General features: G+C 43.6%; 1 protein-coding gene across 1 annotated transcript in view; it reads left to right on the forward strand.

The window, feature by feature from the left end:
- Positions 1 to 20,934, forward strand: part of LOC135199031 (ADP-ribosylation factor-like protein 13B) — a 44,282-nt gene extending 23,348 nt beyond the window's left edge. The window contains 7 exon segments of the mRNA XM_064226948.1: positions 1,169 to 1,302; positions 13,799 to 13,914; positions 15,111 to 15,281; positions 16,523 to 16,644; positions 16,647 to 16,792; positions 20,029 to 20,174; positions 20,634 to 20,934. Coding sequence (XP_064083018.1) covers positions 1,169 to 1,302; positions 13,799 to 13,914; positions 15,111 to 15,281; positions 16,523 to 16,644; positions 16,647 to 16,792; positions 20,029 to 20,174; positions 20,634 to 20,934 — 1,136 coding nt within the window.
- The last annotated feature ends 333 nt before the right edge of the window (positions 20,935 to 21,267 follow it).

The raw sequence follows: 21,267 nt of genomic DNA on the forward strand, positions 1-21,267 counted from the left end.
CATTATTTTTTATTGTGTTCCATAAAATTTTATTTCCTATAATATCGGTATTGTTTTGTTGAGGCGGCAGTGTTCTTGTTTGTATTGCATGATGAGCAAGCATATTGATGTTATATAAGGAGCTACCTATTGCATAAACAGTATGTTTATTTTTTTTCGTTGGCTGACTGATTAGTTTTGTTCCAGTCTAAAATGAAAAGTAACATCTCAACATAATAGACCTCAGTTTAGGCGACTGCTGTACCTATCAGCTACATTACAGGCAGTCCCCAGTTATCGGCAGGGCTTCTGTTCCCTGCGGTGTGCCGATAAGCAACACCGCCATAACCAAAACCTCTGTGATTTATGGCGCCGTAATGACGCTTACTGCACTGATAACTGGATATCGGTGCCATAACTCTATTATTGGCACCAATAGCCGGAACTTGGCCCATTATGGCGGCATAAATCGCCGATTTTATGGCGTTAGACAAGCCCCATAAAACTGGATCACCGATAACCGAATCTGCCGATAACCGGGGACTGCCTGTATTATGATTATTTTTTGCTATATTACCGTTTAGATGTGATAGATTTTTAGGTAAAGCTCTTAAACTGGGTGTTAAGGGTAAAGTGTAGGTTATTTTAGGTTAGGAACTATGTAGAATTGCTGTTAGCTCTAAGATAGTATCTAGAAGGTGTTCAAGTGCACATTATACGTACTATAGAGTCTGTTACTTGGCAGGCTTTGTCAATTATCGGGAAAACCACACTTCCAATGTGCCGTCATTGCACCTCACGTGATGCACTGCAGGTATTATTTAAGGGTCATTGCAGCATCCCTTCATCCCTCAGCTGCAACCCCTTTCATTCCTCTTACTGTACTTCCGTTCATATTCTCTTTCTACCAGCTGACCTTCCACCCTCTGTATCAATTGTTTCCTAGTGCAACTTTGAGGTCTTCCTCCTGTTACACCTTTCAGATCCCCTTTATTCTCAGTCTCCCTTCCAACACTGAATGACCTTTGGCCTTCTATATTCTAATGTGTCTGTTAAGTTGAGATGGTACTTATGCAGATTTTTTTTATTTACCACTTTTTCGTGTAGTTTTTGCCGACGTTCTACTGTGACGTTTGTTCTAAAAAAATTGGTATGCTTTTGGTATGCAAATATACTGTATCTTTTTCAGATCCGGTGGAAGATGTAGCTCCAACTGTTGGGTTCTCTCCAGAAAACATTGAATATCGGGGCTGTGAAATTACTATCTACGACTTGGGAGGAGGAAGCAAAATCCGGCCAGTATGGGCAAAATATTTCTCAGAGGTGAGCGTTTGTAGGTTTAAAGTTCATGTGCGTGTTTGTGTATGTAGCAGTGGGTTTACACCCCAGCCAAGTTTTGTAGTCCACTCTGGAATGTTGGAACTACAAAGGTATGTATATTATTCTGAATTCACCTCGATCACTCGTAGGAAATATAATTAACGCTAAAAAATTTGGCCTTGACTGGAGGGCGAGGGATCAGAACAAAGAGAAAACAAAACCACTCAGGCATAAGGCCGATATTACATACTGAGGAAGGAGGAATTTACATAAAAGCTGGACTCTAGTTTTAAATGCACTGTATTTACATGAATTTACAGAGGTCCAGAAGACTAAAAAAGAGGGTCGCTTTGTTGATCCACCGGAACACATGGCTGGAGCAATCCACTCACGGCATTCAGAGATTTTGCGCAAATGGATTGAAAAGGCAAGCTTGCTCCAAGGATTTCCAACTCCTACCACAATCAGGCACGGTGTTTGTCTGCAAATAGAGGACACAAAGGGCGAACGTTATACGCTATTTCTTTCAATCAAAAAGGCCACTCATGGGGGGAATGAAATGACTGGGAAATTTACACAAAGAGATCTATTTCGTTGCTTGAATTTACTAGGGGGATGTTACTAGTATCAAAGGGGAGTAATCACAGAGTTGAGCCCGCCCCAGATGGGGGAATGAGAAACTACACAAGTCGCCTTGGAAAAGGAAATGAAATAGAGACAAAGGTAAAAACAATTCCCTGGCTGAACTGGAATTTCCTCTCACAGTACCTGGATATTGAGGGCTGGTAGTCTTTCCTTGATGTCTCCCTGCACTATGGACTTTAAAAATATACTTGGGACTTCCCAGAGAGCATGGGGAAGCAGGCAAAGAGGGGGAGAAGGCAGTGTCGGGTTGGGTGCAGGAGGTGGTCTGACCTGTCCTAGGTCTGGTGTTCTTCTGAGAGCGACCCGCTGGCCTCTGATCCTTTTGAGTCCTCTGCCCTGTAGGGGGTAATTCCAACAACCAATGGGAGAAGAGATAGCTTTTTCGAGAGAATGGATGCTTCCAGTTGAAAGGGGCAACTTGCATATAGACAAAGATGTATGAAACTTGGTAAAACATGGTTCTAGCTTAAAATCTTGAACAATGTATACAATATAAAGTTTTTGCCAGTATTCAAAACTTGATAGGGATAGGAAGAGGAAGACGGCTTCTAGAGCTGAAAAGTATGGCATGTTGCTAGAATCTACAACCTAGACCTAGAGTTGCAGACAATATCTCAATTCGTCCTTCCCCTGTTCCAGCCTTGTCTCCCATCGCCAGTCCCCCTACCATTGTACTACCGATTCCCATGCCTAGCTCCCATGCTTCGGACCCTGATTCCATTGCTAGTCTCTGAGTGCAGGTTCAATTGTAAGATTGACTGGTTAATACATTGGCTGAATTAGGGGCATCCTGACCTGTGGTTAATACATTGGCTGAATTAGGGGCATCCCTAAAGGTCATTATGGACAAAGTGTTCAGTGAAAACTTTAAAAGTGATAGTGTTGTGCAAGTGGATGAGGTGACTGCTCATCCTACTGGTTCTCTTAGATGAAGGTCCCTGTCATACTCCCCTGAAGCTGGGAGAAGTCATACCGGAAGTCTAAGGGAGACCAGTGGGGTTTGCCCACAGTTAGTCGCCCCCTAAGTCAATCTTATTGCACACTCCCAAGCTTCGACAGACAGCTGTTGGAAAGGTGTCTCAGTTGTCTTCTGACTCGGAGGATTCTAGTCCTGACAAGAGGTGCTGATGGTGCTTTCCAGATGAGTCTCATTCTTGAAGAAATGTACACACGATGTTGGAGACCTGTCCCGATGTCAGCGCTCTGAACTTATTCATCCATAAGACTAAGTTCAAGACGGAGACAAACCAGTCAGTACTATCATCCATTCACCAGGGCAATTGGATGATTACCTTCAGTATGATGGATGCATACTTCCATGTGTCTATCCATCCAGACTCCAGGAAATACCTCAGGTTTGTCTTTGAGGACGAACTTTTTCAGTTTTGGGACCTGTGCTTCAGCTTCTCTACAGCTCCTCAAGCTTTTAGACAAGTTCATGTCCCTCTTGCAAAATGGCTCCATCTTCTCGCCATCAATATCTGTCTTTACCTGGACGACTGGCTCCTCTGTTCACCTTCAAAGAAGTGCACGAAGGACCTACAGAAGACCCTTCTCCTTGCCCAGGAGCTAGGATTACTGATCAGTCTGCAGAAGTCGTAGCTCTGACTGACTCAGAAGATTCTTTATTTTACATCCCCCAAGAGAATTGATTCCTGCCTACAGACAGTCCACAGTTTTCTCTTGTTTCACTCTACCAATCGGTGGATGAATCTATTGGGAACTCTCGCCTCCATTTGAACAGTTTTCAAGTTAGTCAGGCTATATAGAGTCCTGGAGTTCTTCCTGAAAGCCTGTTGGAACAGGAGAACGCAACCTGAGTTGGACCTACGATGGTGGATGTCTGAAGGAAGATTTTCAGCAAGAAAGTCTCTGCTCCCTTTTGAGCCCTGACCTAGACTTTTACTCAGATGCCTCAGATTTCGGTTAGGGAGCCCATCTGGGAAACATGGAAGTTTCTGGGATGTGGTCCCAGGAACAGGAAGAGGAGGAAAGGGTCCTTTGCCCTGTTATGGATAATGTATTACCTTGACAGGACTGAAAAGATCAGAGAACCATCCAGCAATCTCTGGTGCTCTGTCTAGATTTCTTCCCAATCCCTTTCTAAGAACGCATCGTCGTTCTTCCTAAGGGATCTTATTACCGAGGCACATTCTCGGATCCAAGAGGACATCCTGACTACCTTTAAGGTGAAAGCACATGATATTAGAGCGGTAGTAAAGGTGAAAGCACATGATATTAGAGCGGTCACTACCTTGGTTAGGTTTCAGGCATAATATTCACTATCCTTCGATTGTTTTACAGTTTAACCTTACAGGAAGGGTAAGTTGATATTCTTGTCACATTATTTATCAGTGCCTGGCATGGTTTTGGGGGAAGAAGCATAGGAAGACTTCCTTTTATCCTTGGTCTCTTTGGCTTGATGTAGGGTGTTGCGTCATTGAAGAACCTGGAGATACTGTGTACCTGGAGTGCCCACCAGTTTGTAGTTGATGGGTGGTGGTTTTTATTTCAGTGTAGGTGACAGTGTTGTCTGGTTATTGTTTTTGGTACAGCACCCAGGGCAAGGGCATCTGTTTTTCTTTCGTTGCAAAGCTCCCACTTAAAGTAGAGGTAACCCATGGCTATTCTGCCATGCCATTACAGGTTAAGGTGAGCACCGACCAGAGGCAATAGTTACCTGCAGTAGCTCTCTTACCAGGTTAGGAAACAACAAGCATTGTATCAGTGCTAGCAAATTTTTTTATTTCAAATTCATTTCCATATCTGAATGTTTTTGAGTAGAATGTGTCCATGTATCCCATCTCCTTTCAATGTGGGATTCAGCTATGCAAGTTATGTATATAAAAGTGTTATTTCTATAATAAAATTAAGTTTATTATATACTTCCCTAGTAAGCACTACAGATTTGAGCCCTCCCTCCTCCCCTCTCATGGGCGTAAGGGCATAAATGAATTGAGTTCTTTGCTCTGTTGTTCCTATTATTCCCTGATAGTGGGCACGGTTAGTCACCTACGCAAAACAATAGAAGCGCTACCAAGATTTTAAAATTTAGGCTGCCTCGTGAGTGGAAACTACAGCTATGTAATTATTTGTTAAGTATACAGGCAGTCCCTGGTTCTCTGCGGGAGTTCTGTTCCCGACGGTGTAACGATAAGTGAAAATAGGTGGTAACAGCGCTTATCAGCACCGATAGCTGATAAACGGAGATCAGCTCGTATTGGCGCCAAAAATCCAGGTATTGTTGTCACTAGACAAGGGCCGTAAAACCGGTTCACCAATAACCGAGGCCGGCAATAACCAGGGACTGCCTGCATATGAAACTTAATTTTATCATGAAAGTAACATTTTTGTGAAGGTTATATTACCAGATCGCTTCTGATATCACTTAATAGAAATATGCGAGGAAAGATATTGTGTGATCTGCTGCTTTGCTTATTGCAACATGGAAGGTTTAGTGAATGGGCTTATCTGTCATAGAGTTTATTGGTATTCAGCTAAAGCCACAGGAAAAATAAAAGAGAGAAGTTACAGTGGATTGTACTACCTTGGAAATGTGTTGGAAATGACACGAAAGTACTTGGTACTTCTTTCTTTAATTTCTGAATATAATGTCACACGCAATTAGGTGACTTATAAAGCTTTATTGGTGTGGTTATTTGTTCCGACACGGCATACAAACCTTCGGTCCTTTTACAATAGGAAGGTACTAGCGGCAGCTGGATAGGTCGTAAGCTTTCGAACAAGGGTTCGGTAGTTAACTGCTTGTCCGACAGGCGCGCGCGCGCGACTGGGAGGTAAACAAATCACTTTTGCTTTCGGCCTGCTGGCGTGTAGACGTGTATCATCGCTCTCTCTGCCGCTTCATCGTCGTTGCTTTCGCATGGTTGTGTTTTTCTTTTTCTATTTATCTAGTGAAACTGAATTGTAAGTACAATCATTTCATATTTATTTCCATTGAATTCAATTGTGAATTAAAGGATCTTGGTTTCTCCACGCCCTCCGATTACCCGAGTGCCGGGAATGAAGGGCGTAAGTGCGGGAATTCATTTTTCCCAGAAATGATCCTCGTATTGTGTATGCTCGGTGCCGAGGGCGGGAGAGCGCTCGCTCCGAGCTTATATTTTGGTTGGAAATGTGTAGATGAAAATCGTAAGTAAGTGCCCTTTTCATTTATATTTTTTTTGACCTGTATGCTCGTTGCCGAGCGAATGCGCTCGGCACGAAAACTTATTCTGTATGGAAGTGGAATCGCAAGTACAGTATTCTTTTTCATTTTCATATATTTATTTTGATTGTAGCAATACTCATTTTGGATCAGTTTCCGCTCTTACCCGGAAATTGATCTTTCCCCTTTTTATTTGAATGAAAAATGAAATCGCAAGTGCAGTTCTTTTTCATTTTCATATTTTATTGAGATTGCATTATTTACTTGGATCAATGTTTCCGCTATTTCCCCGGGAATTGATCCTTCCCCTTTTTATTTTGTATGAAGTGAAATCGCAAGCGCAGTATTCTTTTTCATTTTCATCTATATTTTGATTGCATCAATTAATTATGGATCAAGGTTTCCGTTCATAATCGGGAAGAAGGATCCTTTTACCCATTGCGCTCGGTACCGAGGGCGCAAATGCGCTCGATCCGAGCCCTTTTTCATTGTGAAGTGAATCGTAATGCAAGATTCTTTTTCATTTTATTCCTTTTATTATTGATTGCATCAATATTTATTTGGTTCAAGTTCCGCTCAGTCAGGGAATTGATCCTTATGCCCTTGCATTCGGGCCGAGGGCACGATTGCTCTCAGGCTCTTATTATTATTGTTGGGTACATGGTGCTGTGCGGGGGTGGGGAACGATAACCCCCCCCCCCCCCCCCCCCCGCTCAGCTCCCACAGATGGCCCTTCCCCTTGGGGGGGGGAGGTTATCCTGCGTTCTTCTCCTCGCCCGATCGATCGAGCGTGGGGAGGGCGCTCGTGCCCATGTACAATTGTATTCGGGGTCTTCCACTCGTTCGGAGAGGGCTCACCCCCCCGCGCACGGGGACTTCCCCCCCACTAATCGCTACTACTGTTATTTCCGCAGGTGCTACTGCCACGAGGGTGGACCTTGGTGAGGTGATGGGGCGTCCTTCCATTTGCAGGGCGTGCTAGTGTCCAGGGGCTGCGGTTCTATGTCTGGGCCTACTGCGGTCACCCATGGAGTGGTGACCACGCTCCAGGTGACGACGTCCCTCCTCACCTGGTGTACTGGTCGTAACTCCGCCTCACGTGTGAAGTCAGTCTTCTTGCCTACAAGCCGCTGTGAAGTGGCCGTTCGCCGTACCGAGAGGGGGGAGTGCCCTGCCGCCGCTCGTGGTTGCCGCGCTGCTGCGACCACACTTCCGCTGCCCGAGAGCTCGCCCCTGGACCTGCCGCCGGTACCAGGATGTTGCTGGCTGCTGCTCCACTTCCTGTGGGTTTTCCGGTGCTGCCTGCCGTACCTGCCGATTCTGGGCTGACTGTCCATGCAGTTGATCGCGGCTGTCTGACCGTTGCTGCGCTGGCTGTCCCTGCCAATTGCTGCGCTGGCTGTCCCCTGCCATTGCTGCGCTGCTGTCCCCTACCGATGGCTGTGCTGGTGTGCCTGCTGTTCCTGAGATGCCCATACCTGCTGACGTCGTCCCTGTTCGTGGTGGTACTACCCCAGACTTTGTCTGTCTGTACAGGTGCGTCCGGGCCCTGTGGCTTCGGCTACAGCAGCCCCGGCTCCGCCCTGGATACAGCAATCTTACGTCTGTCCTGAGGAAGCTGACGAAGAAGAGGAGGAAGGTGTCGTCGTCGCGTCTTCATCTTCATTTTTTTTTTTCTCTTCATCGTCGTCGGCTGCCGCCAAATCATTCCCCTTCGAACTTCTAAGGCTTCACAGCCAAGGAAGAGAAGGTTGCCTCCTCCCTCCTAAGAAGTCTCCCTCGGGAGCTTCTCGGGATCCCGTCTCACCTCGGTGGACGGGAGGGTTCCTTCCGCTGGTCCTCCTGCTCCTTCGGGAGCGGGGCCCGTCTCTTCTTCCGCAAGGAAGGAAAAGACTACGGGGACCAAGAAGGGGTACCGGCTAACACCGGTACTCCTCGCCTGGTGTCAGTGGTTCTGCCACTGCATCAGGGTTCCGTCTCGGCCTCTCGTTCGCGGGAGGTACTGAGTGTACGGTCCGCCGTCACCGACTACCGTGCAGCCAGGAACCAGACCTCTGAGCCCGCTCAGCGTCAGGTTCACGGCACGGGGCGGAAGACTGGTGACAGCCGCTCACGCAACTCTCACCAGACCAGCTCTCGCTCTCAGCGGCGACCAGCTGGCTACCCGGGGACGTGACGGTCCACGACCGGCCACGGGCTGAGGCTGGGAAGAGGTACCCCCGTTCGCCGTGCCAGCCACGGCTGGAACCAGCGACGTGACGTGCCGTGAGGACAAGCAACCGGTCTCACTGTGACAGTGGAGCCTGCAGGTCGCCTGACCGTCGCTCTCACAGAGAGCGATCGGGTACGGCAACCAGCACCAGCTCTTCTGACACTCGAGATCGGGGCCGCTGTGCTCAGTCCAGCCGTTCTCCACAGCGAGACGGTTCGACCAGCTGCAGCTCGATCGCCACCGCGGGTTGACGATCGCCTGCAGCCTCCAAGCCTGCTGGTTCTGCCAGCGAGCGAGGAGGGAGCGTCAGGTCTGCCTCTCCCGTACCTTCAACCTCCTCGGTTACACCGGGAGGAGCGAGGTATTGAGGAGTGTCGTGAGGGGTGCGCCCTCTGATCCCACCACGATGCCCTACGTCCAGGCACGGTTTCTTGGGACCGCCAGGACGATGCGCAAGTGGATGGAGAAGACCGAGAGGGCTGTCGCTCGCTTCCCCCTTCTTAGAGGAAGGTTCTCGGAATATGCTCTTGTTCGAAGGGCTAACGGTCCTACTCTGCAAGATGCTGTGACTTCCGAGATCCAGAGGAACTTTGCCGAGGTTATGGCGCTGATTCGTCAGCACAACGACCTCGGGGAAGGATCGCCGCTCCCACCAGCAGAGCCACGTTTCAGCTCGAGTCGTTTTGGGGCCCGAGAGGGAACCCAAATCGACGGTGGGTCTGCCGCGATCGGAGCTTGCCGACTGTGTTAACCAGGTAGTCTCTCGTCTCCGGACAAGAAGGCTCTCTCAGTTCTGGCCGGTCGAACAAGCTACTTCACCTCCTCTACTGCGACAGAGGCGTTTCTACGTGTCTTCGGACACCGTATTTGAATACCCCTTCGGTCCTCCTGAGAGGTTTCGACCTCGACGAGGACTGGAATGAGTCGGAGGACGGTATCGGCTCTCTCCTGTCAGGTGTCGATCAGCCCCCCCACCCCACCCAGACGACGTTCACAGTGGCGGCAGACCCTTACCTACAGTATGAGTTCGTAACCCTCCTCGGGAAACGTTTTCTCCTGACGATACGTTTTCCCAGGCTCTGAGAGGCCATCGCCGTAAGGCGATGGCTGCTCCTTTTTTCTTCTCCAACTGCTAGTTCCGCTGGGAAGGCGAGCCAGTATCCAATTCCTCCCCCATTCCCCCCTCTCTCCTTACGGCTACGAGGGAAAGGGGAGGGATCCTACAGAGATTTCTTTGTAAGATCCCACGTTAGGGGCTGCGCTACCGGGGGGGACCTTCGGGTCCTACCTGACGTAAGCCCGGTCGTTGAGGAGGGATCCTGCCCCTTTCTCGATTTCTACGGGAATCGAGAGGACCACCAGCCCGATATCGTTTGACGAATTCGTGGGGGGTTTCGCAGAGTGCTTAGAATTCTACGGAATTTCTAGCGCACTCAGAGTGTTCGAGTTTTTTACGATCTCCAAACACTTAGGCGAGACCACGGTCCAAAGTGAGCGAGAATCCCCGATAATTGTTACACGATAATCAGGAACCTCGCTTATGCTCGAATTCCTGTAATTTCTAGCATTTGGAAGAAGACTGCTGCTGAAAGAAGAGTATCTCACAGTAGGCGATTAACCTGGAATAGAGAAGAACGGACGGGAACTTCCAGTTTGGCTTGAACTATCGTCTTCGGTATTCTGTTAACCATTGAAGCTTTCCTTTGGGAAAGACTTCTCCTTCACTCTCTTGACTAGAGAACGAAGGCGGTCGATCTCCAATCCTTATTCTCATTCCTCGAGAGGAAAAGAATTTAGGATGGAGGTCGTGGTACAGAACCTACAAAATATACTACGTATATTACCCTCGCGACATGATTCTTTTAACAGTTGAATTGTCCGGGGGGTAGGCGCATACCGTAGTTTACTCTACGGTTTGTGACCGAGACGAATTGTATCCTTTAATTGAACTGCAACTCGGGGTTGCCTGCAACCTCCCAGCAGTTATCAGTTTCGATTTTAGATACTTGGTATTGTCATGACAACACCAAATCAGCTTTTGTATTTACCGAAATCCGTTTCGTTTAAATATAATTGCTCGAGCGTATTCTTTATGCTCGATGGTTCTAGCCGAACGCATTCCTTCGTGGAATAATGGATTACCTGGCAACTCAGGATGAGAGTCACCGAGAGCTACTGCGTATTTGAACTGCCTGATAGCAGCTCAGTATCAGCTAGGTCTCGGAGATGCACGGTCGGTTACGTCTCTCTCTCCCCTGGTTTGATTGACTACCGAACCGTATCTCTGCCCAACAATCATGGACTTAGGTCCTCTGATTAACGGGGATTCTCGCAATAATGAAGGACCATCTACTGCTGTGACGCTCGATTTCATCGCCTTCGACATTGCGAGAATTTTCAACAGAGATATCTCTTGGACTCTTTCATCTTTCTGTTTAACCGCACCGGGTAACAGAAGTCTGTACTAGTCTCCCGCTGCATCGCACCGCGATAATGCGAATGATTTTTGCAGACATCTGAGTTTGTCTTCAAATATCTCTTATTCGTAGGTGTGCAATTATTCATTGCTCGCCCCGAATTAACAGATGTGGTCAGAAGACATCGCCTACTCTCCGACCTGACAGCTCTACTTCTAAATGTTCAGCCCATGAGAAGCAGTTCTTTAGGCAGTATTTCCTGTCTCTTCATTACTGAAAAGCGCTCGCGTTTTATTGCAACTACGATCCTCACCGGACAGCAACTGAAGCGGGTTAGCGTTCTCAGTCTTTGTAGCACAGGTTCAGAATCTTGAGAATCCTTCTCTCGGTTCAGCTGTGAAGACGTAAGTTGCTTTTTCTGTACACTTCGTCTTCAACGCACACATAGTGTTGTTTCTCCTTAGCTGAGAATCAACTATACTATGAGATATCTTGCCATCAGGGAACTCGGTCTCTAGAAGGCAATTGACTTTCGCCTGTTGGGCACATGCCTTAAGAGAATCATCACCTCGCCTTCTGGCATCGGTGACGAACAAATTATTTGTTTAGTCTCTTGGCATAAAACCCTTTTAAGGCGAAGGTCACGTGACTTGCTCGGGCGCTTGGACAAACTTGCCTCCTACCGAACGCAGTCAGTCGGCAGCTGTCAGAGCGCCCAAGTCAGTTACGAACTCGCTGTGGACTTAGTTCGGTTGTTCCATAACAATCTTTTCTTCGTCCTAACGGCTTGTCACAGTACCCATACCATCGACACCCACCATTGAGTGTCGGTGTCCTATCCACTACCGAGAAGAACTTCACTGCATGGGGAATAGAGAATGTGAGACACTTCGCTGCAGACGATAGACCAGTAGGGGTACAGGACATCACCGAAGTCGAGAAGAGGGATAGGTCATACGACCATTCCCTTCTTTTCCTCTGAGGTAATTGCATGACTTTTCCTGCGAAGTCAAGCATCCAGGGGATGGGGATTCGTGACGCTCGATTTCGTACCGACTTCGTAGCGAAGACTCAGAAACCCTTCGGTTTCCTGACGATCGTTAGAGTCCTTCACAATCCCCTCCCTAATGGACTTCACCGCCTTCGATGCGAAGGAGATGCTGCTTTGTCCTGTGAAAGCGCGACCGCGCTTTCTGAAGAAACTCGACATCCCAGGCTGAGTGTTGAAGACTCTTCGTCAGCACCAAGATGACCTAGAAGTACACTCCCTCGAGTTACACAAGAACTTCTCCGTGGCACAGGTACTGAAGGCAGGGGTCTGGTACAACCAGACCACTAGCACCTCCTTCTACCTTTTGGATTTTGCCCACAGGTCCTTGGATCGTTTTCCTTGGGACCCGTGGTGGCTGCTCAACACGTTGTGTAGCTAACCCAGACCCTAGCAGGATGAACAGCATCGAGTCCTGGTGTGACTGTAAGAATAGATAAGTGAATGAGAGAGTGACTGGCTTCTCTTCCTATCTTTTTCTACCCCTCTACCTGTGGGTAGAGGGATACGGTCATCACTTGCTGGATAAGGATGAGATGCCGGTGAGCTACTCGACAGAGCCCCATCCTATCCCTTTCACTAGGGATGGGAGCGAATATCCACCACTTCCTCCTACAAGGGGGGGGAAAGTGGATGCCAACAAGAGACAAACCATAACTTTATGTTGCCTCTTGCAAATAGGAACTTGTTCTTGTTTGATGGTACGAACGAGATACGCTTGCCTCTCTCTTAGTACTTGGTCCAGAGGTCTGACCATTGATCCTGCGGTTGCACACCCCGATCAATCGGACAGAGGCTTGGATCCCTCCCTCGCTCTTACGACCAGGGAGGCTTCCAAGGTTGGGCGAACACCAGTCCCTGTTCACAAAAGACTCAGATTCCTCCCACCAAGAAGTGAGTCTTCCTATTGTAAAAGGACCGAAGGTTTGTATGCCGTGTCGGAACAAATGACAATTTGTCCAAAATTGCATTTTTCCTAACTATACACCTGAGGTCCTTTTACACATAGTAAACCTCATGCCACCCCTCACTCTGCAGTTTTTGCTTGGGCCAAAAGCAAAAGTGATTTGTTTACCTCCCAGTCGCGCGCGCAAGCGCGCCTGTCGGACAAGCAGTAACTACCTAACCCCTTGTTCGAAGGCTTACGACCTATCCAGCTGCCGCTAGTACCTTCCTATTGTAAAAGGAACCTCAGGTTTGATAGTTAGGAAAAAATGCAATTTTGGACAAATTGTCATTTTTGTGTAATGTTTCACATTATTACCCCGAGATCTCAAACAGTTGAGGCAGCAGCCAGAAAGTCTTAAATGCAGAAGTATCAGGCTGATAATCAAGTTCAAAGCCCCTCTTATCAGGTGGGAATGAAAAACTCACTGTTTGTCTAACCCTACAAAGGGAAATATGGCATAACGGTGTTTAGAATGATGAAGCCCTCTTATCAGGTGGGAATGAAAAACTCACTGTTTTGTCTAACCCTACAAAGGGCAAAATATGGCATAACGGGTGTTAGAGTGATGATCAGTGTTATCTATATTGCAACAGAATCAGTAATGAAACTCTCCTCTTGTAAAGTGTCTGGGAATCTTTTTCTTTCTATCTGTCTATCTTTACATCGTCAGCTGAAAACCCTAATGGAGAGAGTCAACAGTCCAAGAGGACTCCAAAGGGAAACCATCCTGCAGAGAGAGACAAATTAAATGAAAAGGTGATAAGTCACTGAAGAATGAGTAGAAATAAAACTGATGCTACACCAGAATTTAGGAGGCATCACCAGAAAGCAGAAATGAACTAGCTCCTCGTTTTTAAACATTGGGATCTAAAGGTTCCACAATTACACCTGGGTAAAACTATTCAACATTTTATTTGTAGCCTAAATAATTTATCTGAAAAGGAGTTCCGTGGTCCCGTAGTAAGTGGTATGACGGCACTGTAAAATATGTATCTTGCATTATACAGGGGCTATTTGTTAACAAGTAAATAAGTGTGCTCTTTCCTATATTGCATCGCAGGTACACGGTGTTATTTTTGTGGTTGATGCCAGTGCTCCGGATAGAATACGAGAATGTCGAGAGGTCCTAACAGGGTTGCTGTCTCATAAGAAAGTTGCTGGAAAGCCTGTTCTTGTGTAAGTATATTCGCTCTGTGTTTATTGTTTAGATATGTCGATATGGCCTCTGACATGTGGTATTGTTCTGTACAGTAGTTTATAGTTCTCTAAGAGGACAGTGACATGTGGCCTGCCTTGTGCTTTCCCCTTTAGAAAAGGGTAAAAGTTCTCTCAACTCCTCCTTCTGCCCCTTGGAGCATTCCATTTTACTTTCGACTCTTCCCACTTAGTTATCCAGTGTCTTTTTAACCTTACTGTCTCTCATTTTTCCCCTATCACTATGGAATAAACCCTTTGGGTGAACCCTGTAGGTCTAAAAATGCAACTGCTCTCTTTTTAAACTAGATATATTTGATCCCCTGGGATTCGCAGGGGTTAGGGACCACAACCCCCCCAGGAATAAGTAAAATCCGCAAATGATTTATACCCCTCAAAAAAGGCTTATAACTCCTTTTTATGATAGTTCAAACACCAAAACCTCATCTAAAAATGCTTATACCTGACTATTTTAATAGTTTTGTCATGAAAAATGTAATTACATAGTCACGAAAATAATATGAAAGTACCACAATTAGTGACTATTTCTCTATGAAAAAATCTGCAGATAGGCAAATTTTTCGTGAATAACGTGAATAAACGTTCCACAGAAAAATTTGCAAATAAGCTGCGAATCCAGAACCGCAAATAGCAGGTCCAGGGGTCTGTAATGAATGTAATTTACTTTTAAGTTTACAAGATTGGTAGCCCCAATGGTTCTCTTGTACTAATAGAAACAGTTTTGGGAGGAATTTGGTATGTATTCAGTTTTGAAGGGAAATTTTGGAATACGTACAGTTTTAGCAAACGTGTTTGAACCCCTTGTTTTCACTACATATGGTCTGTCTTCTATTCTCTTTGGTAATTGGTCTAGTAGGTTAGTGTTTTCAGTCTTCAACACTGTGTGAAGTGTAAATTCATCCCTCATAATTAATTTGTTGGTTTTGGTCTCTTAACGTCCAGTAATTTTATGATGGAAACATTAATAGGAGTATTTTCATTCAAACTTAATGGGGAATATTTAATTTTTAAAGTGTGGGACTTGCTTTTTCTACATTTTCTCTGTAGAATGATTGAAAAGAAAAACTGAAAAATTATAATACCAAAAATACTTTTATTTAAAAACAGTACGTACTAGTTTAGACAAAATAGATTATTGCTCTCCTTAATTGTTTCAGGCTTGCGAACAAGCAGGATGTGGAAGGTGCCATGGATGAAATAGATTTAGTAGAGTCGCTTAATGTAGAAGAAATTGTAAATAAGTACAAGTGTCCTACGCGAGTCGAAACTTGTTCTGCCATAACGACACGGAAAAATAAACCTGATAAACCGATTGCGGACGGCTTTAGGTAAGCATGTTTATATAACGTTGTCTTTTACCTTTGAGACTCAGTGCAGTATTGCTTGAAGGTACTACCAGGCAACATAGTCATTGTTATTTTGCCTTGGCCTTTAAGTCAGTAGTGCCATCAGTTCACCTTATGCAGTGCACTGTAAGCATTACTTAAGGTTCTTTGCAGCATCCCTTCGGCCACTGGCTGCGACCCCTCTCGTTCCTTTTACTGTATCTCGGTTCATATTCATTTTCTTCCATTTCACTTTTCTCAAACCTCTTTTAACAGTTGTTTCATAATGGAACAGAAAGGAAGGTTTCCCTTTTGTATCACCTTTCAAACCTTTTTCTGTCGGTTTCCATTTCAGCGCTGAATGACCTCATAGGTCCCAGCACTTGTCCTTGGGCCTAAATTCTATATTCTATTCTTTATTTTGCCCTGAAGTCTTGACCTCTGTACTAAAGCAAATTGTGTTCAATCTGTTGTACATCTTGTGTTAAAGCAGTTTTGAATAAGAAGATATTCTTTCCCTCCCTCTTTTCTTGTCTTTTGTGGAAATAATAAGAAACAGAGTAAGGATATTTGAAAAGTTATCACTAAATGTTTACCACACACCACATCTGGATTACTGTACTTCAGTATCTTTTAATGATGTCATTAATGTCATCATCATCATCATCATTTGCCATGTTTGGAAAGCAGAGACAAAGCCTTGGCAACATTGGTCATTCTATTAATTTAATGAATACAGGATAGCCCAAGTTTTTGGAGCCTGTTTGTTGATCACATCGTTTGGTAGTAACTCAGAATCTGGATGGCTACATACCCGGGAATTCCAAACAACAAACTGAAAACAACAGGGGGCAAACTAAACCGGCTTTAAAAGGACGGAGGCAAAGCACGTCCTCTCTTAAAGGCGGTAAGAAAATAACTAACGAAGTCACAAGTTAATGCGGTGTATGAGGGTGGCTCCACATGTCTCGTGACAAAGCACAGATGCCAATAGTCCCTTGCGTACACAATTTTTTAAACTGTACCGGTTTCCAGCTGGCGCTGAGTATTTATCCTAATGTTAAGACCTCAGGTTTGTAAGTTATGAAAAATACAAATTAGTTAAAAATTTGTCATTTTTCTTTGTAGGATATTGGTTAGGATATTCTCAGAGCTATAAAAGTGTCGGGATGATCTGTTCTTAGTCACCAAAAATTTTTCGTCATGTTTTATAACCTCTTTCAATTGTTACCGTTCCATTTCAGATGGTTGATAGATACTATAGTGGTCCATTACAAAGATATAAACAAACGCGTCGATCAAGACATGGAAAGCGAACGGTTACAAATGAAGAAGGAACTAGATGAGCGGAAAGAAAGAATACGGAAGTGAGAGCCTAACGTGAGAGACAGGAGGCTCTCAGAAACGAGCAGATGGCTAGGCGAGCGCAAACTGCCGTATTAGATGATAGTGATGATTCTTTACAAGACACGATAAAACCTAGTCCTAGGGCAGGGAGCAGTGGTCTACCAAATGTAAGTGCCCTTTCAAAGTTGAGTCCATTCTCGTTATACATTTTGGATGCAGGGATTTTACAACCAAGTGCAATACATCACCACAGCCATTACTATTACTTGTGGTTTCAGTGGCCACAACTCTCTGTGGGTTTCAAAATGGCAAACTTCACAGATTTGATGGAGAGATAGAATATTTAATTGATAATATATCTTACATGGATAAATTGATAAAATAATTCATGTGATGAAGTGAGGAAGATGCAAAACACTAGTAGTATTCTAAAACGAGTAGATTCTTGTGACCAGTTGATTGGTCACTGATTCATACCTGTAGTAAACCGATATGGGTGGCAGAGATATGACACTAGATTTGAGAGATCATTACCCAGTACTAATATGGTAGTGTTATTAACCCTCTCAGTCCAGGCTAGTGTACATATGCTAATTCATACACCCATGACCATGCTAAATTAGAGGATGGCCAATTTGAAAAAAAAAAAAAAAAAAAAAAAAAAAAAAAAAAAAAAAAAAAAAAAAATCCTCAAAGGAAAGAGGAAGATATACATATGCTGATGGTATAAGAAAAAATTCAAAACATTTTTTGCACCTTCTACAGAAAGGTGGAAGTGATTATTTCCGGTGCAGGCTTCTTTTCCCCAAGCCAATTCGTAAAAATATGCTAATTTTACAAAGTTATAAGTGGTCTTTCTAATATATATATATTATTTTTTATTTTGTTTTGTCAATTTATAATTACAGCTGGGACAACATCGTAACAGATGAGAACAAATAAAACTAGGAACAAATACTCTTGAGTATATTTATCTTTCAATATTTACGATGCATCCTTGGATGGGAAGTTGTGACAACATCCTTCCCCTTTACCACCTCCCAATGCAAAGACTGAATGGGGGCACCTCTCTCAGCTCACTCCAACTCTTACATGCTGATCTGAAGGTTGCTAACAGCGATAAATGGAACTAGGAACATTTGTCCCTCAGAATTTGTTCAAACTTTATGGCGCCAAATCTGAACATATATGTATGCTACCTGGACTTGACCACAAATCTATATGTAAACATATATGTATGTAACCTGTCCACAAGGGGTTAAAAAATCCAGATAAACATTCTGTTGATATAAACAGTATAGCACAAATAACAACAAATTAGGAAAATGACACTTTGGATTTACTATACAAATACCACCATGCAATCCGTTAACCCATAAGAGCCAGGCTAAAAAATCAGGCCGGGAGAAACTTTGTGGTCGGCTAATTTAAGAAAAACACTCCAGTGGAAAGAGGAAGATATGCAAATGCATAAGGTGTAAGAAAAAAAATTATAAGAAATTCTCCTACCTTCCACGAGAATTTGAAAATGCCTATTTACAACCTTTTGTGGGGTCTCGTTTTACTAGACAATTGTAGATTTTACAATTATAACTGACATACTATCATACAAGATAAGAACTAAAACCAACAGCAACCCTGGGTATATTTAGTGCAAAATTTATAAAAAGACGTCATGTGAGAGAGGTAGTATATTTTGTGAAATTATGATTACAGCTCACACAATATCATAACAAACAAGAACTAAAATCATTACCATATTCTGAGTATACATCTGGTAAAATATTTTACAAGAAGTATTGAGATGGGTGATGCAGTACCTTTTAGTGAGGTCAATACTTCTTTGTACTTTAGTTTGTGAAATTACAGTTACTATAACCGACATACTGTCATAAAAGATAAGAATGAAAACTTACAGCAATCTCTGGGTATATTTATGAGCAAATATATAAAAAGATGTCCTGGGGTGGGGAGGTGCATTACATTCCTTTGTCAAATTTCAAGTCACACCGATTTCCTTCTATCCCGTAATGAGGTATTACAGTGTTGCCGTAAGATTGCCATGACTCATTGATGGGCCACTGAACAATTTCAACATTTTCCAAGGAAAATCGCTCAAGCTGTATGGCGTGAAATATTGATTCTCACCAGAGGTGGTCTGCTCAGCACTGTAGAGCTATTATTTGCCTCACTTGATCATGCCTGTCCCCCCCCCCCCCCCCCCCCCCCCGCCAGTAAGGGTTAAGAGATCATAACAAAACAAATATATATCACAAATTTCATCATTGATTCTGCAGATGAGTGCATCCCAAAACCTTCAGCTAGTGACATCAGAAAGGAATTTCTTTGGTAGTCTGAAGATTTATCGGAACTAATTAATAATAAAAAATACAGAATCGGCCAGAAATGTTATTGTTTAACCAAGGGGCCTTGATATAATCTTTCTCTCAAGAAAATAAAAGATTTGAGAAATGAACCGTTTGCATCAAACACTGAAGCAATTATATGTCTTGTTATCTCTAAAATCAAGGAAACAAAGTTATTAAAGGGAAAATTGTTTTTTAGGAAAACTATATGTCAAGCATAATAAAAACACAAATTAAGTAGTATAATGGACAAAAGAGTGTGTGATCCTTAGGAAATGTACTTGGAAAGCACCGAAAGATTATTAGCAGTGAACAGAATCTTGATGAATACTTCCTTGAATGTAAACAAAGGTGAATCTTGAGATGATAATTTTTTAAAAGGTGGAAGCCCTTGTAGTATTAGAATGTAGTGGATCATGATAGAGAAATTAGATTTGCTAGATTGGAAACACTACCTGCACACTCGTGGAAAGATATATGAGTCGTCGTAGAAGATGTATAGGTTTGTGTGTGTCGCAGAGGAGAATTTGCTACCAAAGTTTATGGATTGCCATAATAATTTTAAATTTAAACGTTTACGTTTCATTTTTTATTATTGAAAACTAATAACATTGACGTGATACCAGCTTGAAAGTCCCGCGAGTAATAAAGAAGTTTCTGCAGAATAGAATATTCATAAGAGAAAAGAGAAAATAAAGAGAAGATAATGAATAAGGGGAAGTTAACATATGCAAATTACTTTATCTATAAAAACAGTTGAGGCAAGTCTGAAAGATTTACAACAATCAAGTAAAAGTCTTGGCACTGTACCTCAATAGAATTAGTAGCAAGCACTATAATTCTTGTAGTTACCAGCACTAATTGAAGTTCCCTTCTGTGGCAAATAGCTAAACAAGATAATGATATGCAATGGCCCGAATTCTCGTCATCTTAGTTCTTGTTGTTACTTAGTACGCAAATTATTTTCCCAGGTCCTTTTGCAATTTTTGTGTGAAGTCTCCATTTTTGATATCCTATGTTTTCTATGCCTTGTTCAGGGTACTATACCTCAGTTGAGAAGAGCCCATGCTCAGGAAGAGGAGCCTGAGGCAAGCAATTCCACAGATGCTGAAGAGCTGAAGGAGCTGGGTTTCAAGTCAAGGGTAGAACTCCAGGAAACCACTTCATCCTCTTCTCCACAGGTGTGTGTGTGTGTGTATGACCAATCTCTTTCCTCTCGAGAGCAAGAAACATTAACCTGCCTAGAGACAGAATAAAAATGGTTAGACATGAAAAAGTGTTACACAGATTGACTAGCTGTTGGATTTGCTAGGTTAGTGACATATAATATCGGTGTCTGGGCAGTGCTTTGCGAGAGTCTGCAGAATCTACTGCGTAATGAATACTCATCATTTTGCTGAGAATTTGCACGTTCACAAAATGGTGTATGTTGAAAATGCTGTTAACAGTAATTAATCTTTAAGAAAGAAGAGTCAGGTACAAAATGTAAGATACAGATTTTGCCATTTGTATACATACTGTGGTCTGTGAGTAAATATTACAAAAAAAGAAAAATTAGAACTTTCTTTGTAACAAAACCAGTTGTTTGACTCCAAATTGATAATGAGTATTTGTTTTGGTTTTGGTTGTTCATTGGCTACAGGCATCTACACAGAGCTCAGATTCTCGGAAAGTCCGCACAAAGGCCACAAGTGGATGAGAAACCAGTAGAAGTCCACAAAGAGGAGGACCCACCCAGCAGACAGTCACCAGAAAGACATAAAGTGAAAGAACAGACACCGCCTCCCCCACCAAAACCACACAGAGTTATCTTAGTTCAAGAATCTCCAACACACTTAGCTGCTTCCAATCGAGAATTGTCCAATTCTAGTTCTCCCTCAAGTGCCACCAAGGACAAGGATAGCGGGATTCTCGAACCAAATGGTTATGCCGTCTGTGAGTAACATCTTCAGTTTTGGTTTGTGTTGAATTCGTGTCGGTCATATGTATTTTCATTGAGATTTAGGTTAACCTTTTAAGCTTGTGTGAAGTCACATAAATATTAAGTGACTGACTGTTTGGGCAGACACTAGTATAAAAAATAATTATTTCTCTGCATCTTTTCCCTTTTTTATGTGGGGGCCATGTTCAAAATAATATCACCACATTTTGTAAAATTTTCTTTGAAGGAAAAATGTCTGTATGAAATACGTATATACCATTTCATATAAGTAAATTGCCAAGTAATTACATAGCTGACATTTCTACTCATGCGGTAGCCTTTTGTAAAGTCTCTG

The sequence above is a fragment of the Macrobrachium nipponense genome, chromosome 25 (assembly GCF_015104395.2).
Source record: "Macrobrachium nipponense isolate FS-2020 chromosome 25, ASM1510439v2, whole genome shotgun sequence".
NCBI lineage: Eukaryota > Metazoa > Arthropoda > Malacostraca > Decapoda > Palaemonidae > Macrobrachium > Macrobrachium nipponense.